Here is a 21,320-nt window from a genome sequence, read left to right on the forward strand (position 1 = left end):
AGCTCCCTTCCATGTGCTCCCATGTGCTCCTCTCCACATGTGCTCCCCTCCACATGCTCCCCAGCACATGATCCTCTCCACAGGTCCCCTCTCCACAGGTCACCTGGTGGGCAGACCTCTGTTTTCCTCTCCAGGCTCCTGTCCCAACAAAGAGCCACCATGCATCCCGTGTTCAGCACATGCTGCGTGTTACACGTCTGCCCTCCCCTCATCTGTCATCTTTAGAATGAGTTTTATGTGCCAGTCCCTGGACACCCACGCAGGACACCAGCTCTGAGGAGTCCCCCCAGCAGAGGGAGTGGGGTGAAATAGGGGCTCCCATCCCCCACCCAAGCCCACATGGATGGAGTCCTCTATACAAAAAGCTCTAACATTTCCTGACTGTGGTTCTCCTTCTCTTGGGGTATCCCTAAAATGTTATTAAATTTATGGAACAGGGACCAATCTCCTGCCTCAAGAGGTCAAGAGAGACAGATCTGAGGTTTAGGGGCTCCAGCAGTTGGGAAACACTCCTCTGTTTTGAAGGCCTCCTACTCTGACTCGCCTCTTGGGGCAGAGGTTCAGGACAGACACTCCGCAGCTCCAGTGCTGCCCTCAGATTGTACGGAGAGGATTCCAGAGCCCCACAGGCCTTACTTTGCAGGAACTTGAGCAGAACCAGGGTTGGAGTGATGGACCCCAGTGACTGTGGGTCCTTGTTACTCCATGCTGTATTTAGTTACACTGGAAATCTGTGGTCCTAATTTGATCACAAGCCAGGTAGCTGTGGAGATGACGTCGAGCCTCCAGCTGCGCTGGAAACCACTGCAAATGATGGAAATCATAAAAACAACAAGATACGCAAATTGCCACCCTGAGTCAGTACAGGCCTGGGTGGTCAGGACCACTTTGGGCTCAGTGATTGTTTGTCCAGACTCAGTAATGTGGAAAGACATCCTTGTTGCAGCCTCTGACTATACTTTGCTTTCATTCTGTTTCAGATATATCGACACTCCTATACTGGATTTTATGTCCTGAGCAAAATTCCGCATTGGTAAGATGGTTCTTTCTTTCTTTTAGCTAGCAACCTGCAGAATGGAGAATTGTGACTGGTTGCACAGCCCTGCAGGCAGGAAGCAGGGCAGAGGAGGCCCACATCAGTGGGACCACAGCAGCTCATCCTCACATGACCACCCTGGGTGGGGAGAGGACTTGGAGAACCACTCCATCCATTTCTAATCCGGCTCTCTGGTTCTGGAACCCTCCAGGCTCTGGAGAACAAGGTCCCCATGCCTCCTTGTCCCACCCAGCATCACCAGGCACAGCCCCATCGCAGGCGTGGTGGGCTGACCTCTGGACCCCTCACGTACAATGGAGGCCTCTCTATGAGATAGAGGCCTCTCTATACGATGGAGGCTTCTCTATCCACCACACAGCAAGGGCTGATGGCCATGAGTGACCTACCAGGGGCAGTGTCAGCAGTGCCCTGTAAAAGGCTTAGTGTGGGCTAGTCCCAGGAGCAAGGTCCCAGTGCCCACTTCCATGACTTTAGATTGTATTGCTGAGCTCATCTGCTCCCTCCAAGATGCCCAGTTTGAAGCCCAGGCTTGTACATGGGAAGGAGGGGCGTGGACAAGATCGACCGTCACACTTACCAGTGCATTGTCAGTAGCTGTGTTCTGGGACCACAGGATGCTGAAGGCACTGGTGAAGGTTTACCAAGCTATGGGTTCAAACACCTAGTGAGCAGGTGCCAGACTAGGAAGGTCCAGCGGGGAGAACTTCCCGTTTCATTTTTATTTTTCCTCATTTCTTCCTCCTCCTTCCCATTTGTCTTCAGAGAGGGGCAGAGATGGAAACAAGCCAAGTGTGACTGCTAGACTATTCAGAAGATGAAGTGGTGGGGAGCTAAAGGCACACAACCCTAGTTTCAAAAAATAACAACTGTAAAGAATCTTTCATTAAAAGCATATTAGAACAGAAATGCAAATGTTCTTTAGTAAAGAAGAATAATTCATTTTCAAGCAGATATACATCTTCAGAGGTCATAGCAGAAAAGAATATAATTATGCCTTGACACTTATCTGCCCCTTTGGGAAATAATAGAATTTGTGCTAGATGATGGATATTTCATTCTGTCTCATATAAATCTGTAAAATTCAAATAGTTTATGCTTGGCATATTGTGTTAATAATTTACTGCATCTATTAGAATTTAAAAGAAACAGAGTCTTAGAGCTTGTCATGAAAAAGTGTAGTCAAATAAGCTCACACCTCTAAGGTAGCAAGAGTCCCTGAAAAAGAACTGCTGGCAGGCTCAGACACCTGCGTATCAGCCTTGCAGTAATCCCCTCGAAGCCGGGCACCGGTGGGTGCACCTGCAATCCTGGGTTCAGAAGACTGAGACCAAATGATCGAGGCTCAAAACCAGCACCGCCCAAAACAAAACACAAAAAACAAGTCTGTGAGACACTTATCTCCAATTAAATAGCGAAAGCCAGAAGTGGAGGTATAGCTCCAACAAGAACATATATCTTCTGTACAAATTTGTTTGCATAGAATTAATGCTCATTGTTTTGGACATAAAGCATTTCACTAGTAGGTGTTATGAGTAGAGCCTTTTCCATGCTGGAGATGGTTGCTACCTAATGTTCTCCATGAAAGCTCAACTCTGCATCTCCAGACAGTTTCGTATCTTGGCTTCTCCTCTTGACGTTTTCCTGCCATGACATTTTCTTGAATTAGTTTTGCCTTTGGACAGTCCTTTAAAAAGTGAACCTATGTGTATGCTATCATGTGCAATATCAAATACATTCTATCATGTCATTCGGAAAGTCACCTGGCATAGAGAAAATCAGCTCCTGCCATAACAGGCATGAAATTTAAGAAAATAGTAGGGTCAGACAAAGAAGGAACAGTAACAGAACCAAAGCAAGTATTCCAAGCAGTCTTTGCATTGGGGCCATCCTCTGCAGATGATGCCGTCTGCTCACCTGCTGGTGTATTTCAGGCATGAGCAGCACCATTCCACTCTGGTACTGCTCCCGAACCATGCCAGACTTCCAGTGGTCTCGCTCCCTGTCGATGGAGATGCTGGGCTGGGGGGTAGGTCGGGGCCCACCACAGCACCCTCCTGTTACAGATGGGGACACAAGGGCCCCAGTACTCAGGACACCGCAGTGTGACGCAGGCAGGGAACCTTCCCTCTGCGGCAGGATCCCATCCACCCCTGGCTCTCAGCTGTGTGTCTGGGTTTTATTTCCATACGTCTAAGTGTCCTTTTGAACTAAGGACCTGGACACTGTCCCTGAGCTGCTCTGCTCAAGACTAGTGCTCTACCACTTGAGCCACAGCACCACTTCCGGACTTTTTGGGTAGTTAATTGGAGATAAGAATCTCACAGGCTTTCCTGCCTGGGCTGGCGTTGAACCTCAATCCTCAGATCTCAGCCTCCTGAGTAGCTAGGATTATGGACATGAGCCATTGGTGCCAGCTGTTTTCCATATTTCTAAAAAGATGAGTGTAGCAGTGCCCACCTTCAGAGGCCCCTGGTAAGAACCAAACAGGATTTTATATGCAAAATACATGGCACAGAAGTTTGCTTCTCTGAGAATATTGTTTTGTTCCTATCATTGTAGTATTTACCCACTAGGTGTTTGTAGTCTTTTTATTAAATATTGTCCCTTTGTTTTCTTCCAAGACCAAATCCTTCCTGTTTTAAGTAGATGAATAATGTACAAAAACAAAATCATAATTCTATAATAATATATGATAATATTAAAATAGCCTTCAGTAGTTACATTGTCATCACATATGTAATACTGATTTCCTTTAATAATTTCTCTGAACAGAAGTGAATTTCCTGACACTTGAGCAATAATAAGATCTAATTTCCCATTCAGAGGGGTGTCTTGTATCCTCAACCATTTATAGTTGTTAGTGCTCAACAGAGTGATGTTTTTACCTCGTCGCGTTCTTGTCTCACACTCTGTCAGCAAATATTTATTGCAACAAGCCTTGAGGAGCAGGAGTGCAGTTGCTACTCTTAAGTTCAGAGTGATGCTGAGAAAGGAGACAGACTTGGTGACAGTGGGAAGTGCCGGGCATGCTCTGAAGACGGGGGTGAGCTGTGAGCACCGACACATAGGCCCCCTCGGGAAGGGACTGGACCTGAGCTGAGCTTTCCTGCAGCTGAGCCGAGTGTTTGTGTTGGCTTTTTGGTTTGCTCTAGTAGGTGGAGACAGGAAGAAGATGTTGTAGGCCAGGGGAAGCTCCCAAGGAGCCTAGCTTTGATGGTGAGCCAACCTTCAGCAGGGCAGGGGGGTGGCTTAGTACATGCTTGGGGCTCAGGTGACCTCAACACCAGCCTGGTGTGACTGGTCCTCACAGCCTCATCAGCACAAAGCCACTGGCTTGTGCAGAAGAGAATGTGATGGAATTGGAGATTTAGTGCTTGAATATGGAGAAAGAGGAGGATGACAGACCTGTATTCGGTTTGGCATTGTGTGTGTATGTGTGTGTGTTTATATGTCTACATGTGAGTGTGTGCATGTGTATGGTGTATGTATGTGTATATGTGCAGGTATGCGTATCTGTATGCATGTGTCTGTGTGTGTGCACATGTGTATGTAGTGTGTTTGCCTGCATGCATGTGTCTGAGTGTATTGTACATGTGTATGAGTATAGGGATGTGTAAAATATGTGTGTGCATATGTAAGTGTTGGCATGTAGGGGTGTGCAGACATGTGTGTGCTTATGTGTAGGTGTGTTGTGGTGTTTGTGTGCATTTGTATGCAGGTATGTGTGTGTTGCATGTATATGTGTTGGCATGTGGGGTGTGCAGGAATTGTGTGCATATGTATGTTTTGGCATGTGTGGGGTATGCAGCCATGTGCGTGCGTGAGTGCAAGCATGATTGGGTGTGTGCATTTGTTATGTGTGTTTGAGCATGTGTGCATGTTTTGGCATGTGTGTGCATGCCTTCCCTCCTGTAGGCCCTCCTCCTCCCAAATGCTCTCCTTCTCCTTTTCTAGTTTCTTTTTGTATTATTGGTGTTTTACTGTGAGTCAGATTTGAAAGCCTGTCCTCTAACTGTGCTTGTACATTTTCCTTCCTTGATCCTGTAAACCATTGGAATTGGTGGGAGGGAGCCAGGTGAACATTCTCAATGTAATTCCCCACTCCAAGTAGAAGAGCAGGGCCCTTTCTCTGCTGTCTCCATGTTCTTAAATTAGAATCCTGGCTCTGCCCTTTTGGCTCTGGTACCTTATGTTAGGTTTTTAAAAATAGGTAGCCAAGTAAGAACTGCACCACGCACGTGGTATTCAGGTAAGGGGAAGGTTTATTCATCGTTCCAGCTGGCACCAGGCCATCTTGGTCCTCCACGCGGTGGGGAAAGGCCTGGGAAAGAGAGCTGGGAAAAGAGAGAGAGCTGGGAAAGAGAGGAGAGCTGGGAAAGAGAAGAGAAGGAAGGAGCTAAGAAAGAGCTAGAAAAGAGCAAAGAGAGGTCCTTTTCTAGCTTCTTGTGGGCTTTTATTATAAAGGGATGTTGAGTTTTGTCAAAGGTTTTTTTTCTGCCTTTCAGATGATTTTCCTCCTGATTCTTCTTATGTGCTTATTATGTTTATTATTATGAATTCCTGGTGTAAACTAACTTGTTCTTGGCAGCTCATGTTCTTAATGTGTTGTTGGCTAGATCTTTTTGATAATTCTCTGGATTTCATCAATATTTATTATAATATCCACTTATCTCTAATTTTATTCATTTAGATCTCTTTTCTCCTTTGGTTACTTTGGCTGAGGGTTTGTTAATCTTGTTAATCTTTTCAAAGAACAACTCTTTGTTTCATTGATTCTTAATCACCATTTCATTATTTTCCTCCCTGAGGTTCATTCTTTCATATAATTTTGGTTTGATCTGTTCTCATTTTTCTAGAGATCTCAAAATGCGTCATTAGGTCATTTAGGAGTTCTCGCTGTTTTCTTAAATGCGGGTTGTCCTAACCAGTTATGCAGGTTGCCATAAACTCTCCTCTTGGAACACCTGTATCCCATGTGTTTGTGTGGTTTCTGTTGTTTCTCTTGCCATTGATTTCTAATTTTATTTCATTATGATCTGATAAGATGCAAAAAAGTTCATTTTTTGCATTTGCTAGAACTTGGTTTATGGCACTAAATGTGATCTGTTGTGGAGAAAGTTCCCAAGACTTCTGAAATGAATGCATATTTTGCAGCTGTTCGGATAGAGTATTCTGTAGAAATCTATTAAATCTATTTCATCTGTGTTGCAATTAAGATTCTGATCCTTGCTCATTTTTATGTTTTGGATGTTTTATCTAGTGGTGAAAAATAAGTGTTGAAGTCACCAAGTATTATTGTTTCTGGATCTGTCACTGTATGTCCAAATGTGTTTGTTTTACGAAAGTACCAACATGTAATACTTCTATATTCTAAATATTTACAATAATTAAACTTCTTGATGGATTGTTTCCTTTGCTATTATCTTTTTTTTTCTCTTCCAGTTGAGTGAGGCTTGAATCCACTGGCAGATGGGAGGTTGGCTGCTCCTGCTTGTTTCTATCATTTTTCCATCCTTCCACTTCCAGTCTCTGTGAGTCTTTGCCAGTGAAATGAGTTTCTTGCAGACAAGAGATTTTTTTTTCATCCAGTCAGCCAATCTACATCCTTTCATTGGCCAGTAAATATCATTTAATTTATACATATTTTACTGTACCTTGTATTTTATTTATACTTACTATTGTTTAATTGATGCTTATTTCAAGGTATTTGCTTACACCAGAAACATTGAGGTTTTCCTGGTTGATTTTAAGTCATATTTTCTCTTTTCTTTCTCCCTTATTAACCTTAGGAGTGTGCTAGTTTATTGAGTTGGAAATGCCTGGATCTTTCCTGTTCTCATATGTTCATGTATTCCTTTTGTGAAGTTTTTTTTTCTTCCCTGAGCTTTCTGTGCATGGGGCTCCTTCTTCCTCATCCACATAAATAGTACCTTCTGTGGTGCTGGTTTATGCTTGTCATGGAAGGTTCTTTATTTCTCCATTAATTTTAGAGGTGCTTTTGGCTGAATATAATCATCTTGGTTGCAATTATTTCCTTACAGAGTGTGAAATGTATCATTTCATGCCTTCCTAGCTTTTAAGACTCTGCTGAGATGTAATTCTGATGAATTTGCCTTTGTAAGTTTGTATTTTCCCTCGTAGCTTCCAATAGTTCTTTCTTGGTTCCTTAACTGGGATGTAATGTGGAGGGGTTTCTCTCTGGTCATATCTACGTGGGGTTCTAAAAACACCCTGAAATTGTTCTATAGATCCTGTCCTGTTCCTAGATTGGAGAATTTTTCCTCTATAGTTTCACTGAATAAGTATTCCATGATTTTATTTTATATTTCACCTCCTTCTGTGCCAGGGATTCTTAATTTTAGCCTCTTTAAATCATGTCCTAGAGTTTTTGAAAATGGTTTATTGCTGCTTTTTCCTTATTACTGTCTGAATGTAATATTTCCTTGGCCTTGTCTTTAACCCCTGGCAGCATCTCTTCTTGCTGATCTAGCCTACAGATGCTGCTGCTCCCTGTGTTTGTAAACTGACTTACTTAGCTTTACACGTCCATGTTTGTTTGTGGTTTTGTTTTAGGACCTTGATTTGCATACTGAATTTCTCATCCATGTTACTGAACTTCTCATCTTGGTCTTAAATTGACTTTTTACTTCATCTGTCTATTTGTTTGGATCCTTTCTGTGGTTATTAGCCATTTTTATAAGCATTTTTATAATTCTGTGGTATTTTGGTATCTTTGCATCTGGTTATTTAGAGGAACTTTTCTGTGTGTGTGCGTGTGTGTGTGTGTGTGTGTGTGTGTGTGTGATTTGCACATCGCAATTCAGGTTGCTGTTTTTACCAGCTTCCATCTGTGGTGTGGTTTCAGTTCACACTTCCCAACTGAGTACATTTGTGACCTAGTCACCATCAGTTTCCTAGGTCTGCTCTGATTCATGGAGAGGTCAGTCATTTAGCCAGTGAAGCCTTTAGGATGTGCAGACATAAATATCCAGAGTAGTCAGTGCTCCACAGACAAGAGGTAAGACCTCTCCTTAATGCTTGCGTCAATGGTATCTTGTAACTGCAAAAGACTTCCTCATTCTTCTGTTCAGAAAACCAGCTTCCTCTTCACCTTGCCGCAGTAGATGAACAGCCACCAGCGCAGCAAGCTTCCCTGTTCTGTTGTATTCTCAGACTTCAGTACAGAGCCATTTCTGTAGGGAGGGACCATCATGATGCCAAGCTAGGATGGCACTTGGCAGGTGTCAGCAGTGGCGGGCACTGAGCAGGAAGAACCTACTGCGATTTAGCAGCCATCGATTTCAGGACCACGGACAGGTCCTGAGGCGCTGTAAGACTGAAGTGATGACCCAGTGTGTTTAACTGCTCACTGTGGCGCAAGGAAAGCATTCTACTCTATTCTTGATTGAACTCATTCTAAGACTTGACATCCTGTAGCCTTATCTAATCATTCTTCCCCACAACTGCCCTGTGTAAGTCGGGGGACCCTGCTATCATCCTCAGTGCCATCTGATCCACTGATAATGGTTCCCTGCAGCTCTGAGTTTAAGAGCAGGCTGAAAGGTGCCTGGTGCTGTGGGAGAGGCAGCCGCTGGGGCTCACCCATCCTGCCCGCAGTGCTGCCCAAAACCTACTCTGCTCCACCCCAAGCACAGCTGGAGATAGTCACACACCTGTGTACAACAGAAATATCCAGAGCTCCCTCTTCACCTTGTATCCAAGCCCTTCTGATCCTCCAAGGAGACCCCTGTCTCCTAGTACCCTGCCAGCACCTGAGCTCAGGGTGCAAGCAGTGCGTCATGGTTCACGCCGCCATCTCTCCTTCCATTGAACCTCTGCTCATCTGGTTATAGACATACTTTTCTAAGCGAGTATGTAGGAATGGTCCCACTGTGCCGCTCTCATCTTAAGTTCTCTCCCTCGCGCTGAAGCACAGGCAGAGGGTCCCGTGGCTGAAGGGGCTGGGTGGCCTTTCACACCTAGGGCCGTTGCACGGGGACTCCGTCGCACAAGAACCACCACACGGATGCTGCACCGGTGGGCCTCTCTCTTTCTCCTGAACCAGAGGAAGTTAGGCAGCCCCCTGCAGAGTGAGCTCAGCTCCCCCCTCCTGTCCTGGGAGCCGTTCACTCTCCTCAAGGGCTTCCTCACATGACTGCTGATGAGGTGGAAGGAGGCGCGGTCCTCATGGGCCAGACTTCATGCTCATCTCCCGCTGGCTGTCCCTTCTTGACACGCCGCTGTGGGCTGCAGGAGGAAAGGACACTGCAGCTGAATAAGGGGATTCGTAAGGACACGTGTGGCTGGGTCCACCCCACGCTCGCTGTACCAGGGTCTTGGAGGAGGGCCGGTCACTGAGCGGCCCGGTGGCTGCTGTGTGGTCTGGTGTCACCGGGTGCTCTCATCCGTGCTTGCCACCCGGCTCGCTGACACACAGGGGTAGCTGGAGCCCGAAATAGAGCTCTTGTCTCTGGAAACAAATGATTGCTTCCCTCTAAAGCATTCATTTCTCTGTTCCCTCGCCAGACTCAGAACTAGTGGCAGAGCTCAGGTGAGCAGGGTTCTTGGACATTTGTGCAGAGGTATTCTGAGGCGGTGCCTGGGGTGTTTCCACCCAAGGCTCTGGGACCAAGCGGGGCCTGTCCCCAGCCAGGGCTTCAAGCGCCAGTGAGCATTGTTGTGTCTGGGGCCTGCCCAGACTCGTTTCCCTTGGGCCCCACCTAGTGGAAGGCAGGTGTTACTGGACGATTTGAGAATCTCCTAGGCAGACAAGCCTTGCACAAGTCGCTGCATGTGTAATGACAGTGCTCTTCCTGTCTTCTTGGTTTGTTTTCATTCGAGCTACTGGTTGCTTTCTTGTATTAAGGAATCGCGAGGTCCCGGTTAATTCATGCAAAATTAGAGGCATGCAGAAGAAGCCAGTCACCAGGAAAAAAAAGCAGTGTAAGTCCCCACAGTGTAAACCCCACAGTGCATGGCACAGACATTCCTTCCTAGAGCAGCACCCAGTGCATTAGGCTGATGCCCTCGAGGGCTGAGCTGGTAAGAGTGTACAGCGAGCTGTGTGCTCATTTCTTGCGGCATAGAGTTGAGCACCTGGGGTGTGGCAGGCCAGGGGCGGACGGGGAAAGGCCCCAGCAGCCCCTGCTAACTGCCTCACCTTGCTCTGCTTTTGGTTGCCTTCCTCTCTTCCCTGTGCCTGGACATCTCCCTCACTGGGAGTGGGCCAGTGAGTCCATGCCCGTTACACACAGAAGGGTGACACTGGCTTAAGTGACCTGCAGGCAGCCTGACCAGAGTGAAGGCCAGTCTGCCTGGATGATGGGGCGGGAGGAGAGGAAAGCATGTGGGAGAATACAGGCTTTCAATTACAGCCACGTTGTTTTGCAGTAAGCTCATAATCATATAACTGTTCTAATCATTCAGTTTTGACTAGTAAGATGCCACTACATGAATATCTCCACAACTGAGCTGCCTTTCTCACATGTGTGCAAACAGAGTGATGCAGATGTGTCCTCCTGTGGCTGGCGTGTGTGTGAGCAGTAGTACAGGTGTGTCCTCCTGTGGCTGGCGTGTGTGTGAACAGTAGTACAGGTGTGTCCTCCTGTGGCTGGCGTGTGTGTGAACAGTAGTACAGGTGTGTCCTCCTGAGGCTGGCGTGTGTGAACAGTAGTACAGGTGTGTCCTCCTGTGGCTGGCGTGTGTGTGAGCAGTAGTACAGGTGTGTCCTCCTGAGGCTGGCGTGTGTGTGAGCAGTAGTACAGGTGTGTCCTCCTGTGGCTGGCGTGTGTGTGAACAGTAGTACAGATGTGTCCTCCTGTGGCTGGCGTGTGTGTGAGCAGTAGTACAGGTGTGTCCTCCTGTGGCTGGCGTGTGTGTGAACATTAGTACAGGTGTGTCCTGTGGCTGGCGTGTGTGTGAACAGTAGTACAGGTGTGTCCTCCTGTGGCTGGTGTGTGTGTGAACAGTAGTACAGGTGTATCCTCCTGTGGCTGGCGTGTGTGTGAACAGTAGTACAGGTGTGGCCTCGTGTGACTGGCGTGTGTGTGAACAGTAGTATAGGCGTGGCTTCATGTGGCTTGCGCATATGTGTGAACAGTAGTACAGGTGTGTCCTCGTGTGGCTGGCGTGTGTGTGAACAGTAGTACAGATGTGTCCTCCTGTGGCTGGTGCGTGTGTGAACAGTAGTACAGGTGTGTCCTCCTGTGGCTGGCGTGTGTGTGAACAGTAGTACAGGTGTGTCCTCCTGTGGCTGGCGTGTGTGTGAGCAGTAGTACAGGTGTGGCCTCGTGTGGCTGGCGTGTGTGTGAACAGTAGTACAGATGTGTCCTCCTGTGGCTGGCGTGTGTGTGAACAGTAATACAGGTGTGTCCTCCTGTGGCTGGCGTGTGTGTGAACAGTAGTACAGGCGTGTCCTCGTGTGGCTGGCGTGTGTGTGAACAGTAGTACAGGTGTGGCCTCGTGTGACTGGCGTGTGTGTGAACAGTAGTACAGGTGTGGCTTCATGTGGCTTGTGCATGTGTGTGAACAGTAGTACAGGTGTGGCCTCGTGTGGCTTGTGCGTGTGTGTGAACAGTAGTACAGGTGTGGCCTCGTGTGACTGGCATGTGTGTGAACATTAGTATAGGCGTGGCTTCATGTGGCTTGCGCATGTGTGTGAACAGTAGTACAGGTGTGGCCTCGTGTGACTGGCATGTGTGTGAACAGTAGTACAGATGTGTCCTCCTGTGGCTGGCGTGTGTGTGAACAGTAGTACAGGTGTGTCCTCCTGTGGCTGGCGTGTGTGTGAACAGTAGTACAGATGTGTCCTCCTGTGGCTGGCGTGTGTGTGAGCAGTAGTACAGGTGTGTCCTCCTGAGGCTGGCGTGTGTGTGAGCAGTAGTACAGGTGTGTCCTCCTGTGGCTGGCGTGTGTGTGAACAGTAGTACAGGTGTGTCCTCCTGTGGCTGGCGTGTGTGTGAACAGTAGTACAGGTGTGTCCTCCTGTGGCTGGTGTGTGTGTGAACAGTAGTACAGGTGTGCCTCCTGTGGCTGGCGTGTGTGTGAACAGTAGTACAGGTGTGTCCTCCTGTGGCTGGCTTGTGTGTGAACAGTAGTACAGATGTGTCCTCCTGTGGCTGGCGTGTGTGTGAACAGTAGTACAGATGTGTCCTCCTGTGGCTGGCGTGTGTGTGAGCAGTAGTACAGGTGTGTCCTCCTGTGGCTGGCGTGTGTGTGAACAGTAGTACAGATGTGTCCTCCTGTGGCTGGCGTGTGTGTGAGCAGTAGTACAGGTGTGTCCTCCTGTGGCTGGCGTGTGTGTGAACAGTAGTACAGGTGTTGCTTCATGTGGCTGGCGTGTGTGTGAACAGTAGTACAGATGTGTCCTCCTGTGGCTGGCGTGTGTGTGAGCAGTAGTACAGGTGTGTCCTCCTGTGGCTGGCGTGTGTGTGAACAGTAGTACAGGCGTGGCTTCATGTGGCTTGCGCATGTGTGTGAACAGTAGTACAGGTGTGGCTTCATGTGGCTTGCGCATGTGTGTGAACAGTAGTACAGGTGTGGCCTCGTGTGGCTTGTGCGTGTGTGTGAACAGTAGTATAGGTGTGGCCTCGTGTGGCCCTGTATGGCCGGCTCCTTCCTCCACATAAGTGCTTTAGAGTCCCTCATCCTTGAGATCTCCGGGGCTCACTGGAGTCCCTCCTCCTGGCAGATGCCTGGGGTCCGTCATTTGTCTCCATTCAACATTTGATTGACATTTGGATTGATTGCAGTTTGGGGGTGTTATGCATAATTCTTCTGAGTGTTTGCGATAGAGCTGGCCTTCCTGTCTCTGGGGTCCATGCCTGGGAGCAGAATCGCGGGGCTGTGGAATCAGCGTGTGTGTGATCTGCTGAGACGCTGCCAGGGGTGGTGCTGGGCCCTCCGGATCTCGGAGGTGCCCGTCGGAACCCCACACGCCTAGTTAAACACTTACCCCCAGGGCAAGCACGTTGCACCGTGTCCCACCCGGTCCTCCGCTGGTCGCCGCACGGCCGGCTGAGGTTGCCGTGCACTGACAGCGGCTCTGCCCACCAACTGAGGAAGAAACCTTGGGGTCCCCTGATCAGATCCCCTCTACCACCTGCCCGCATTCTTCCTCTGCCCAGAAACTGAGGCTTCAAAGCTGACAGCATCTGACCTGCAGGAGGCGCCAGCCGTCCCACCCACCACCCTACGATGGATGGGACCCTGGGGAGCACTTTTCTGACACAGGAAAGGTCAGCACTGGGGAAGTCAGCAGCGGGGCCAATAGCAAAGGAGGCTGGAGGTGAAGTGGAAATTCCAGATGCGCTCATTTCTCCCTGGACACCAATGGGAGGGAGGAATAAGACCCTGTCTCAGCTTGCTTGGTGATGGCTCCACTCCTCAGCCAGAGCATTAGGGAGGGATGTCTTTGCAAGGCTTGCCCCTCTCAGTTCCCATGAGGAGGTGCAAAGGACGGACATGCCCAGGAGTGTGTGTGGGCCAGCTGCTCGTCCCAGGCTGGCTCTGCCTGCTGCTTTGAGCCTCATCGCAGGAGGTGCACACAAGCCAGCGGCCTGCAAACCTGACTTTGGACATGGGAGCTCCCAGCAGTGCCAGCCAAAGCTAGGATGCCAAATTTCTTGGGACCCACCAGCTTCCTCAGTCTCCACCCACCATGCCCGCATTGCATCTCAACAGCAACACTGTGAGAAAGGCAGGCAGGCTGTTGGGCCTACCTGGGAGTCAGGCTGGTTGCAGTGAACTCCAGCCATGGTGTCATCTGGCAGGTATCTGGAGCCGCACACCATGGACAGAACTGGGGATGGGACACAGATCAGAAAGGAATTGCACGAAGCCTACGCGCTCACTTGCCTAGGTCACTTAGTGTGGCCCAGCCCATGATTTTTGTCTTGTCTTCATCCAAAAGTGAAGGAGGCCAGAACTCATCAGGGCAGAGGGAGGGACTGGAATGCCCAGGAAGTGTCTGCATCTGTAACAGTTTAGACAGCCCACTTCTGACACTGAGTACCAGTACTATTCTGTGGACCAATATTGTAGCATGCCAGCTTCTGCATCTGCATATACAGCCTAGGTTTCATCTCCCAGACATTGCCTTAAGATATCTTCAGACCCTTAACATGCCTGGAGGCACTCTCGGGACGTGGTTAACAGACTTCCTAGTGTCCATGCTACACCAGGTACCAGTACTCACCAGGTAGCAGTACTGTACTAAGTACTGACAGCACTGGGCATCAGTACTACAATGAGGTCAGTACTGCAGTAGGTACCAGTACTACATTAAATACCAACACTTCACTAGACATCAGTATTGCACCAAGTACCTGTACTATACTAGGTACTAGCACCTCACTGAGTACCAGTACTGTACCATGTACAAGTACTGCATTGGTGACAGTGCCACACTGGACTCCTGTAGATAAACAATACTAGTATGATGGTGTATGCAAGGACTGCACTAGTACTCACTAGATAGCAGTGCTGCACTATGCATAAGTACTTATACTAGGTGCTGTTATGAGTACTGTACCCCTCCTGCGGAGTACTGTGGGTCCAGCTCTCAGAGACTGTCCTGTGTGGCTGGAAGACGCATGGTCGTGGGTTCATTTGACCACTTTTGTCCTCCTCACCAGCGCCAGGCCACATGGTGGCTCCTCCTGACCATGAGGACAGGACACGAAGTCCACAGCCGACCTCAACCAGAGCAGAGCCAGCTGCTGTCACACCGCTGACGTACCGGTGCCAGCGAGTCAGGGAGTGCGCTGCCCACCCTGCGCTGCCTGCCCTGCCCACCCCACGCTGCCCATCCCACGCTGCCCGCCCCACACTGCCCGCCCCACGCTGCCCACCCCGCGCTGCCTGCCCTGCCCTGCCCACCCCACGCTGCCCACCCCACACTGCCCGCCCCACCGACCCCACGCTGCCCACCCCAACGCTGCCTGCCCTGCCCACCCCACGCTGCCCACCCCAACGCTGCCTGCCCTGCCCACCCCACGCTGCCCACCCCGCGCTGCCTGCCCTGCCCTGCCCACCCCATGCTGCCCGCCCCACGCTGCCCGCCCCACGCTGCCCGCCCCACACTGCCCACCCCACACTGCCCGCCCCGCGCTGCCCGCCCCGCGCTGCCCACCCCACACTGCCCACCCCACACTGCCCGCCCCACACTGCCCACCCCACGCTGCCCGCCCCACACTGCCCACCCCACACTGCCCGCCCCGCGCTGCCCACCCCACGCTGCCCGCCCCACGCTGCCCGCCCCACGCTGCCCGCCCCACGCTGCCCACCCCGCGCTGCCCACCCCGCGCTGCCCGCCCCGCGCTGCCCGCCCCGCGCTGCCCACCCCGCGCTGCCCGCCCCGCGCTGCCCGCCCCACGCTGCCCACCCCACGCTGCCCGCCCCGCGCTGCCCGCCCCGCGCTGCCCGCCCCGCACTGCCCACCCCACACTGCCCGCCCCACGCTGCCCGCCCCGTGCTGCCCACCCCACGCTGCCCACCCCGTGCTGCCCACCCCACACTGCCCACCCCACACTGCCCACCCCGTGCTGCCCACCCCACGCTGCCCGCCCTGCGCTGCCCACCCCGCGCTGCCCACCCCATGCTGCCCACCCCGCGCTGCCCGCCCCGCGCTGCCCGCCCCGCGCTGCCCACCCCACGCTGCCCACTCCGCGCTGCCCACCCCACACTGCCCACCCCACGCTGCCTGCCCTGCCCTGCCCACCCTGTGCTGCCCACCCCATGCTGCCCACCCCGCGCTGCCTGCCCCACGCTGCCCGCCCCGCGCTGCCCGCCCTGCGCTGCCCACCCCACGCTGCCTGCCCTGTGCTGCCTGCCCCGCGCTGCCCACCCCACGCTGCCCACCCCATACTGCCTGCCCCGCGCTGCCCGCCCCGCGCTGCCCGCCCCGCGCTGCCCGCCCCGCGCTGCCCGCCCTGCGCTGCCTGCCCTGCGCTACCCGCCCCACACACTGCCTGTCACTCACTGCCTGTCACACACTGCCCACCACATTGCCCACCGCACACTGCCCACCACGGGGCCGTGTGTCAGACACCACCCAAGCCAGCAGGGCTGGCACAGGCCCCAGCTGGGAGGACGGAGCTTGCTCTTCAGGTTGCTCCGGTGTCGGCACCACTCTGCCTCTGCCTCCACCTCTGCAGTTTACAGATGGAAAGGTGAAAGGACAGGACCAGGCTGCAGAAGGGACCAGCTGGTGCCTCACACACATGCGCACATGCGCGTGCGCGTGCCCACACCCACACGGCCATCCCTGCATCCCTCCCAGCTCCTCCGGCCCCTCCCTGGCAGTTCCAGGGCACTGGTGCTGGACAAGGTCCCCAGAACCCTGGGGCCTCTCCTGGACTTCCTCTCGCCTCTGAGCAAGGCCTTCCTTTTGCTGTTCGTAGGTTCCCCGAGTAGATGGCATCCCTAGGAAAGGCCTGGCCCAGTTAGAATGGGCACGAAGGTTGAGGGGAGCCTGTGATTGCAAGTGGAATGCCGTCCTGAGAATTAGGAGAGAACCTTCCGGAAGGAAGGAAGCTGCTCTTCAGGCTGCAGGCACATCAGCCAGCAATTAGGAGCAGGAGCCCGATGGAGAGAGCAGGGGCCGACTCTTCGCCTGGGCCCTGATTCCATAATTAGCTCTGGGATCCAAAGAGGTTCTGCTGGGAAGATGTTTTTCTCTGGTTCGTTCACCACTGCTGCGCTTCCTAATCGACCACTTTCCATCCCGGCCCGGGCTGCGCCGGAGGCCTGTGCGCCTGGCTTCTCCGTCGTTTCTTTAGTCCAGGTCATTATCACCAGGTTTGTGCTTAGGATCAATACTCATAGTTCAGTTGGTTTAGAACAACTCATCCAAGAGCTTCGTTACTGTCCCCAGGTACCAGCTGGTACCCTAGGCTCAGCTCTTGATGCAATACATTGGGGTGCTGGGCACACAGCCCGAGAGCCACCCCAACCCATGTCCACACGCATGCACCTGCCCCCATGTCTTGACACACATGCATGTGCCCCTATACATGCTGACATGCCCCCACATGTGTTGGCACACGTGCACACGCCCCACATGTGTTTACAGCGTGCACGCATGCAGCTTGCAGCCTGTCCATGCATCCTGCCCACCACAGGGAGCAGGCACAGAACCCAGCCCGCCTCACGTGCTGGGCCAGCTCTGTCTGGCGTAGTTTTTATGCCACTTCCATTCCAAACCCACACCTGAGTGAAAGGCCGTTTGCTCTCCCAGCCCCTGGGAGCAGCTCTCCAGCCGGAGCTGATGTCGTGAAGATGGTGGACAGGGAGAGAGAGGAAGGGGTGAAGAGGAAGGGCCCGTGGGAAGGGGCTATGAGGCAGCACCCTGTGTCCCCCGTGGCCACCTCAGCGAGCTGCTCTGTGCCCCACACCGTGGGACACCCCCAGCCTCCTCTAGGTAGCCGCCGTCTCGCTGGTCTCCGGGCAGCCTCCTTCCTGCACTCACAGACTGGGATTGCAGACAGGCTGCCTGTGGCCTCCCCCTGGAGAGGGCCGGTCAGCCTCACCCATGGGAAGAACAGGCATTCCCACTCCAGACGCTTCCTCAGCGAGGAAGGCTGCACTCGAGGCCACCGGAGTGGTGGGCAGAGCAGGTGACGCCAGCCTTGGGTTACAGCCGAGGCCCGCGGCCTGCTGGTGGTGAAGGAGACCACCACCCCTGCCTCCCTCTCTCCTCCCCCTGCTCCTCCTCTTTTCCTTCCCCTCTTCCCCTCCCTGGCTCTTTGGAAATAAGATTTTCATGCCCTCCACTTACCCAGTTAAATGATACCACTCAGTGATTCCTGTGGAGTTGTGCGACCGTTCTCATTCCATTTCCGAACATTTCCTCACCCTGAGAATTGCTTTACTGCTCAAGCCTTCTAGACACACCTCTGCCCTCCCCATCTCTTGGCCTTTTCCCGTGTGTCTCTCTGTCTCTCAGCCTCTCTGTGTCTGCTTTCTGCCTGTTTCTCTGTCTCTCTTGGGTGTCTCTGCATGTGTCTGTCTGTCTTTCTGTCCTGCTTTCTGTCACTTCTTTCCTTAATGGGGTTTATCTTTATTGAGAGCAGGCCCGACAGACACTGTGTAGACTATGGCAAACAGGACAGTCTCCATCCATGTTTGTGTGGCGCACGCCTCACGTCCACCTGCAGTCTGCATGTTCAAGTCTGTGGGCTATGCTGCACCTCAGTGGGACTGGAGAACAAGCCGCCCCAGCCCTTAGGAGCACAGCGCTCAGCCTGGCAAGTGCTCAAGTCCTGTGGGAGGAAAGGCATTCTGGGAGCTGGATCTGACCAGTGGGGTGGCTGCTGGAGGCTGCTGGCCACTCAGGAAGATGTGCCAGCCAGGACTCCTGACCCACAAGCTTAACTCCATCTCTGAAGATGCGCATACAGGGTGACGCAGACCCAAAAGTGCCATGTGGGTTCAGAGTACTGCAGACTAACCAATCAGTAACTGGAGGTGAGACCAGATCCCGTTAGTTAATCATCCACCCATCTATCTATTGTTTATTTAATATTTATTGGGCTTCTCACAGAGGTCCAGCTGGTTGGATGGCTGGCTATCATGAGAGTCACAGTTCAAGGCCAGCCAGGTATAAAAGTTCACAACACCCCATCTCAACCTGTAAAAACTGGGAGCGGTGGTGTGCACCCATGATTCCCATGAAGTGTAAAGAGGAGAATCACAGTCTTGAAGACCCTAGTCAAAAAATAATAAAAGCAAAACTGTCTGGGGCATTGTTCAAATGGCTGTGTGTGTGCGTGCGTGCGTACATGTGTGTGTGTGTTAGCTACAGGGACTCATTCAGTACAGGGAATGTATCTTGCCTTTTTATATCTCCCACTACATGCTAAGCATATAAAAACGCTAAGAAAAACCATAGTATTTGACACTGAAAATGCTATATTTTATGTCTTTAGCCACTAAAACTTAGGAGCCAGGAAACCATTTTTTTAGCTTCTTCCTCTCAGTTGCCACCGTCATTGCGAAGTTTGTCAATATCTCAAAACAGCTTAGGAAGATAAATGAACAAACTTGGCCGTTCACTGATAAAACTCTTCAGAATTCAACATGACGAATGCCCTGTCTTGTTTATTGCTCAAATAAGCAAAATTAGAATGGATTGCATAGTTATTTTGAGATACACTAAGTCCAGATCATTTTCTTCTTCCTTCATCATTTCTTTACCCATCCATCTCCACCCTGGCGATGGCTCATCACACGGCCTTGTGGATGCTTTAGGACAAATGAATAAATAAAAAGGAGGGGACCAGAGGGAGGCACTGGCCAGCCCCTGCATGAATCTCAATCTCTCTCTTTGTACACAGAGAAAGAGGCCCTGAAAGTTCCAAAACAGCCCAGAAGGTAGTGGGTGGGGTCACTGGGTGAGCTGGCCCCTGAGGGCACTGCATAGTCCTCGGCCTGTGCAGAGGGGTCCCTCACGGGACTTGCCTGTGGGTCTGCTCTTCAGGCATCAGTCTTAAGTCACTTGGTGATATGTTTTCCCTCCTTGTATAAGCTCTTCACACGAGAGCTGATTGCCTCTGTGTATGAGCAAAGTGCCTGGGCCTTGCTCCTTCTGCGGGCTGCCACGATTCACCCAGCCGACAAGGACCACATGGGGCCCTTCCTGCTCCTTGTCCTCCCTAGCTCTGGAGGTCACGAGTCCAGTCAGGGTGGAGGTGAGGCCACGCTCTCGTCCAAGCCTCTCCCACTCTGGGCTGGCGGTGGCCGTCCTGGTCTGGGGCCTGCAGACACAGCCGCAGTCCTGGCCTGTCTGCACCGGTGGCTCCTCCCCAGTGCCTGGTCCTCCTCTCTGAATGCCAACACTGTTTGCTGAATCGGGGCCCGTGACTGCACCCACAGAGACCTCGCGCAGAGCCGTGGGGAGCTGGGCTTCAGCGCATTTGTGGGGTACCGTTTGAACTCCCACAGGTGGTCCTGCTGGCCGCTGGGTGAGAGGCCCGAAGCAGAAGTGTAGTGTATATGGCAGCGGTGGGTTAGTTACGGGAGGGAAGCTGGTGGATCATGACTGCACACGTGCAGTGGTGCCTCCTGGGCTGCGTGACGGAGCTGGCTGGCACGTCCACCTCACCGTTTGCCTCTGCTTGCCTGTGGTGCAGCGCTCGGCATCTACTCCTAGCAATGTGAAATCTGCACAGCATGGTCATGAACCATGTCTCCGCACTCTCTAGGAGGTCTTGATGCTTCATCCTCCTGCATCACGGACACAGCTCCCTTCCTCCAACGTGTCCCTGATGCTCCCCTCCCACCTCTGATGACCAGCATCCCACCCTCTGCCGACTGCCACTCAGCCTTGAGAAGGGACAGTCCCTGTGAGCACCATGCTCCTCATACATAATGAAGTCTAATCATTTCGATGTAAAGAAGTAGCAGTACTATAGCCTTGTGCACGCGTGCTGCATGTTGTTTGTGGGTGCATCTTGCTATATGTGTCCCGGACTTGAAGTTGCAGAGTTAAATTTAAGTGCTGAGGTGTCGCCTGTATCTCAGATGGCCATCCCAGTCTGACCCCTACCACACACACACACACACACACCCGTGTGAGAGAGCCTGTGTCCTCACACCTCACCAACCTGTGCATCACAACCTTCTTTGTTTGACCAGTCACCACCTCAGTGAGAGCTGACATTTCTGCTTGTTTGTGCTTCTGTGCTTTTCCATGCCTCTTTCCATGCCTTTTTGTGGATTGCTTGTTCATGTCTTTCATTCTTCCACCATATTTTATGTTTTTTTTAATCTTACTTTTTGTGTGTGTGATTTTCACAACTTGCCCACACACATGTGGTAAATGTTTTTCTTTCTCTCTGTTTCCAAAGTCATTTTCTGTTTGTGATGTTTTTGTCATGGGAAGATTTAGATGTTCCCTGTGGTCAAATGTATTCTGCTTCTTGTGGGTTCTAAGTCATTCTTGGAGAGGCTTTCCCAGGAATCTCCTGTGCTTGTGAAAGCAGCATCCACAGACTAGGGCATGGCTCAAGTGGTGGAGCACCAACCCAACCACATCCAAAACACACCAGGCCTGCTTATTCCCAGTTCAGCTGAGAGGTGCGCTGTCTGGCCCTCTCTTCTGGCTGCCTCCCCAGCCCGCATACCCTTCCCTGCGCCCCACCCCACCCTGCCCTGCCGTCACTTCCTGGGCTTCTCCCAGCCCAGAAGCCTTACCTCCAACTACGCATGGCTCTGATGGCTGTCTCTCCCTGAATCCTTTCCCCCTCTGCCTATGCCAGCTCCT

At 51.8% G+C, this 21,320-nt stretch overlaps 1 protein-coding gene across 1 annotated transcript in view; it reads left to right on the forward strand.

Moving 5' to 3' along the window:
* Dpp6 (dipeptidyl peptidase like 6) overlaps positions 1-21,320 on the forward strand; it is a 456,045-nt gene that overhangs the window by 316,316 nt on the left and 118,409 nt on the right. Inside the window, exon 6 of the mRNA XM_042677192.1 lies at positions 981-1,033. Within this exon, the coding sequence (XP_042533126.1) occupies positions 981-1,033 (53 nt within the window). The remainder of the gene's footprint in view (positions 1-980; positions 1,034-21,320) is intronic.

Source organism: Dipodomys spectabilis, unplaced genomic scaffold (assembly GCF_019054845.1).
Source record: "Dipodomys spectabilis isolate Male_0828 unplaced genomic scaffold, ASM1905484v1 ptg000034l, whole genome shotgun sequence".
Taxonomy (NCBI): domain Eukaryota; kingdom Metazoa; phylum Chordata; class Mammalia; order Rodentia; family Heteromyidae; genus Dipodomys; species Dipodomys spectabilis.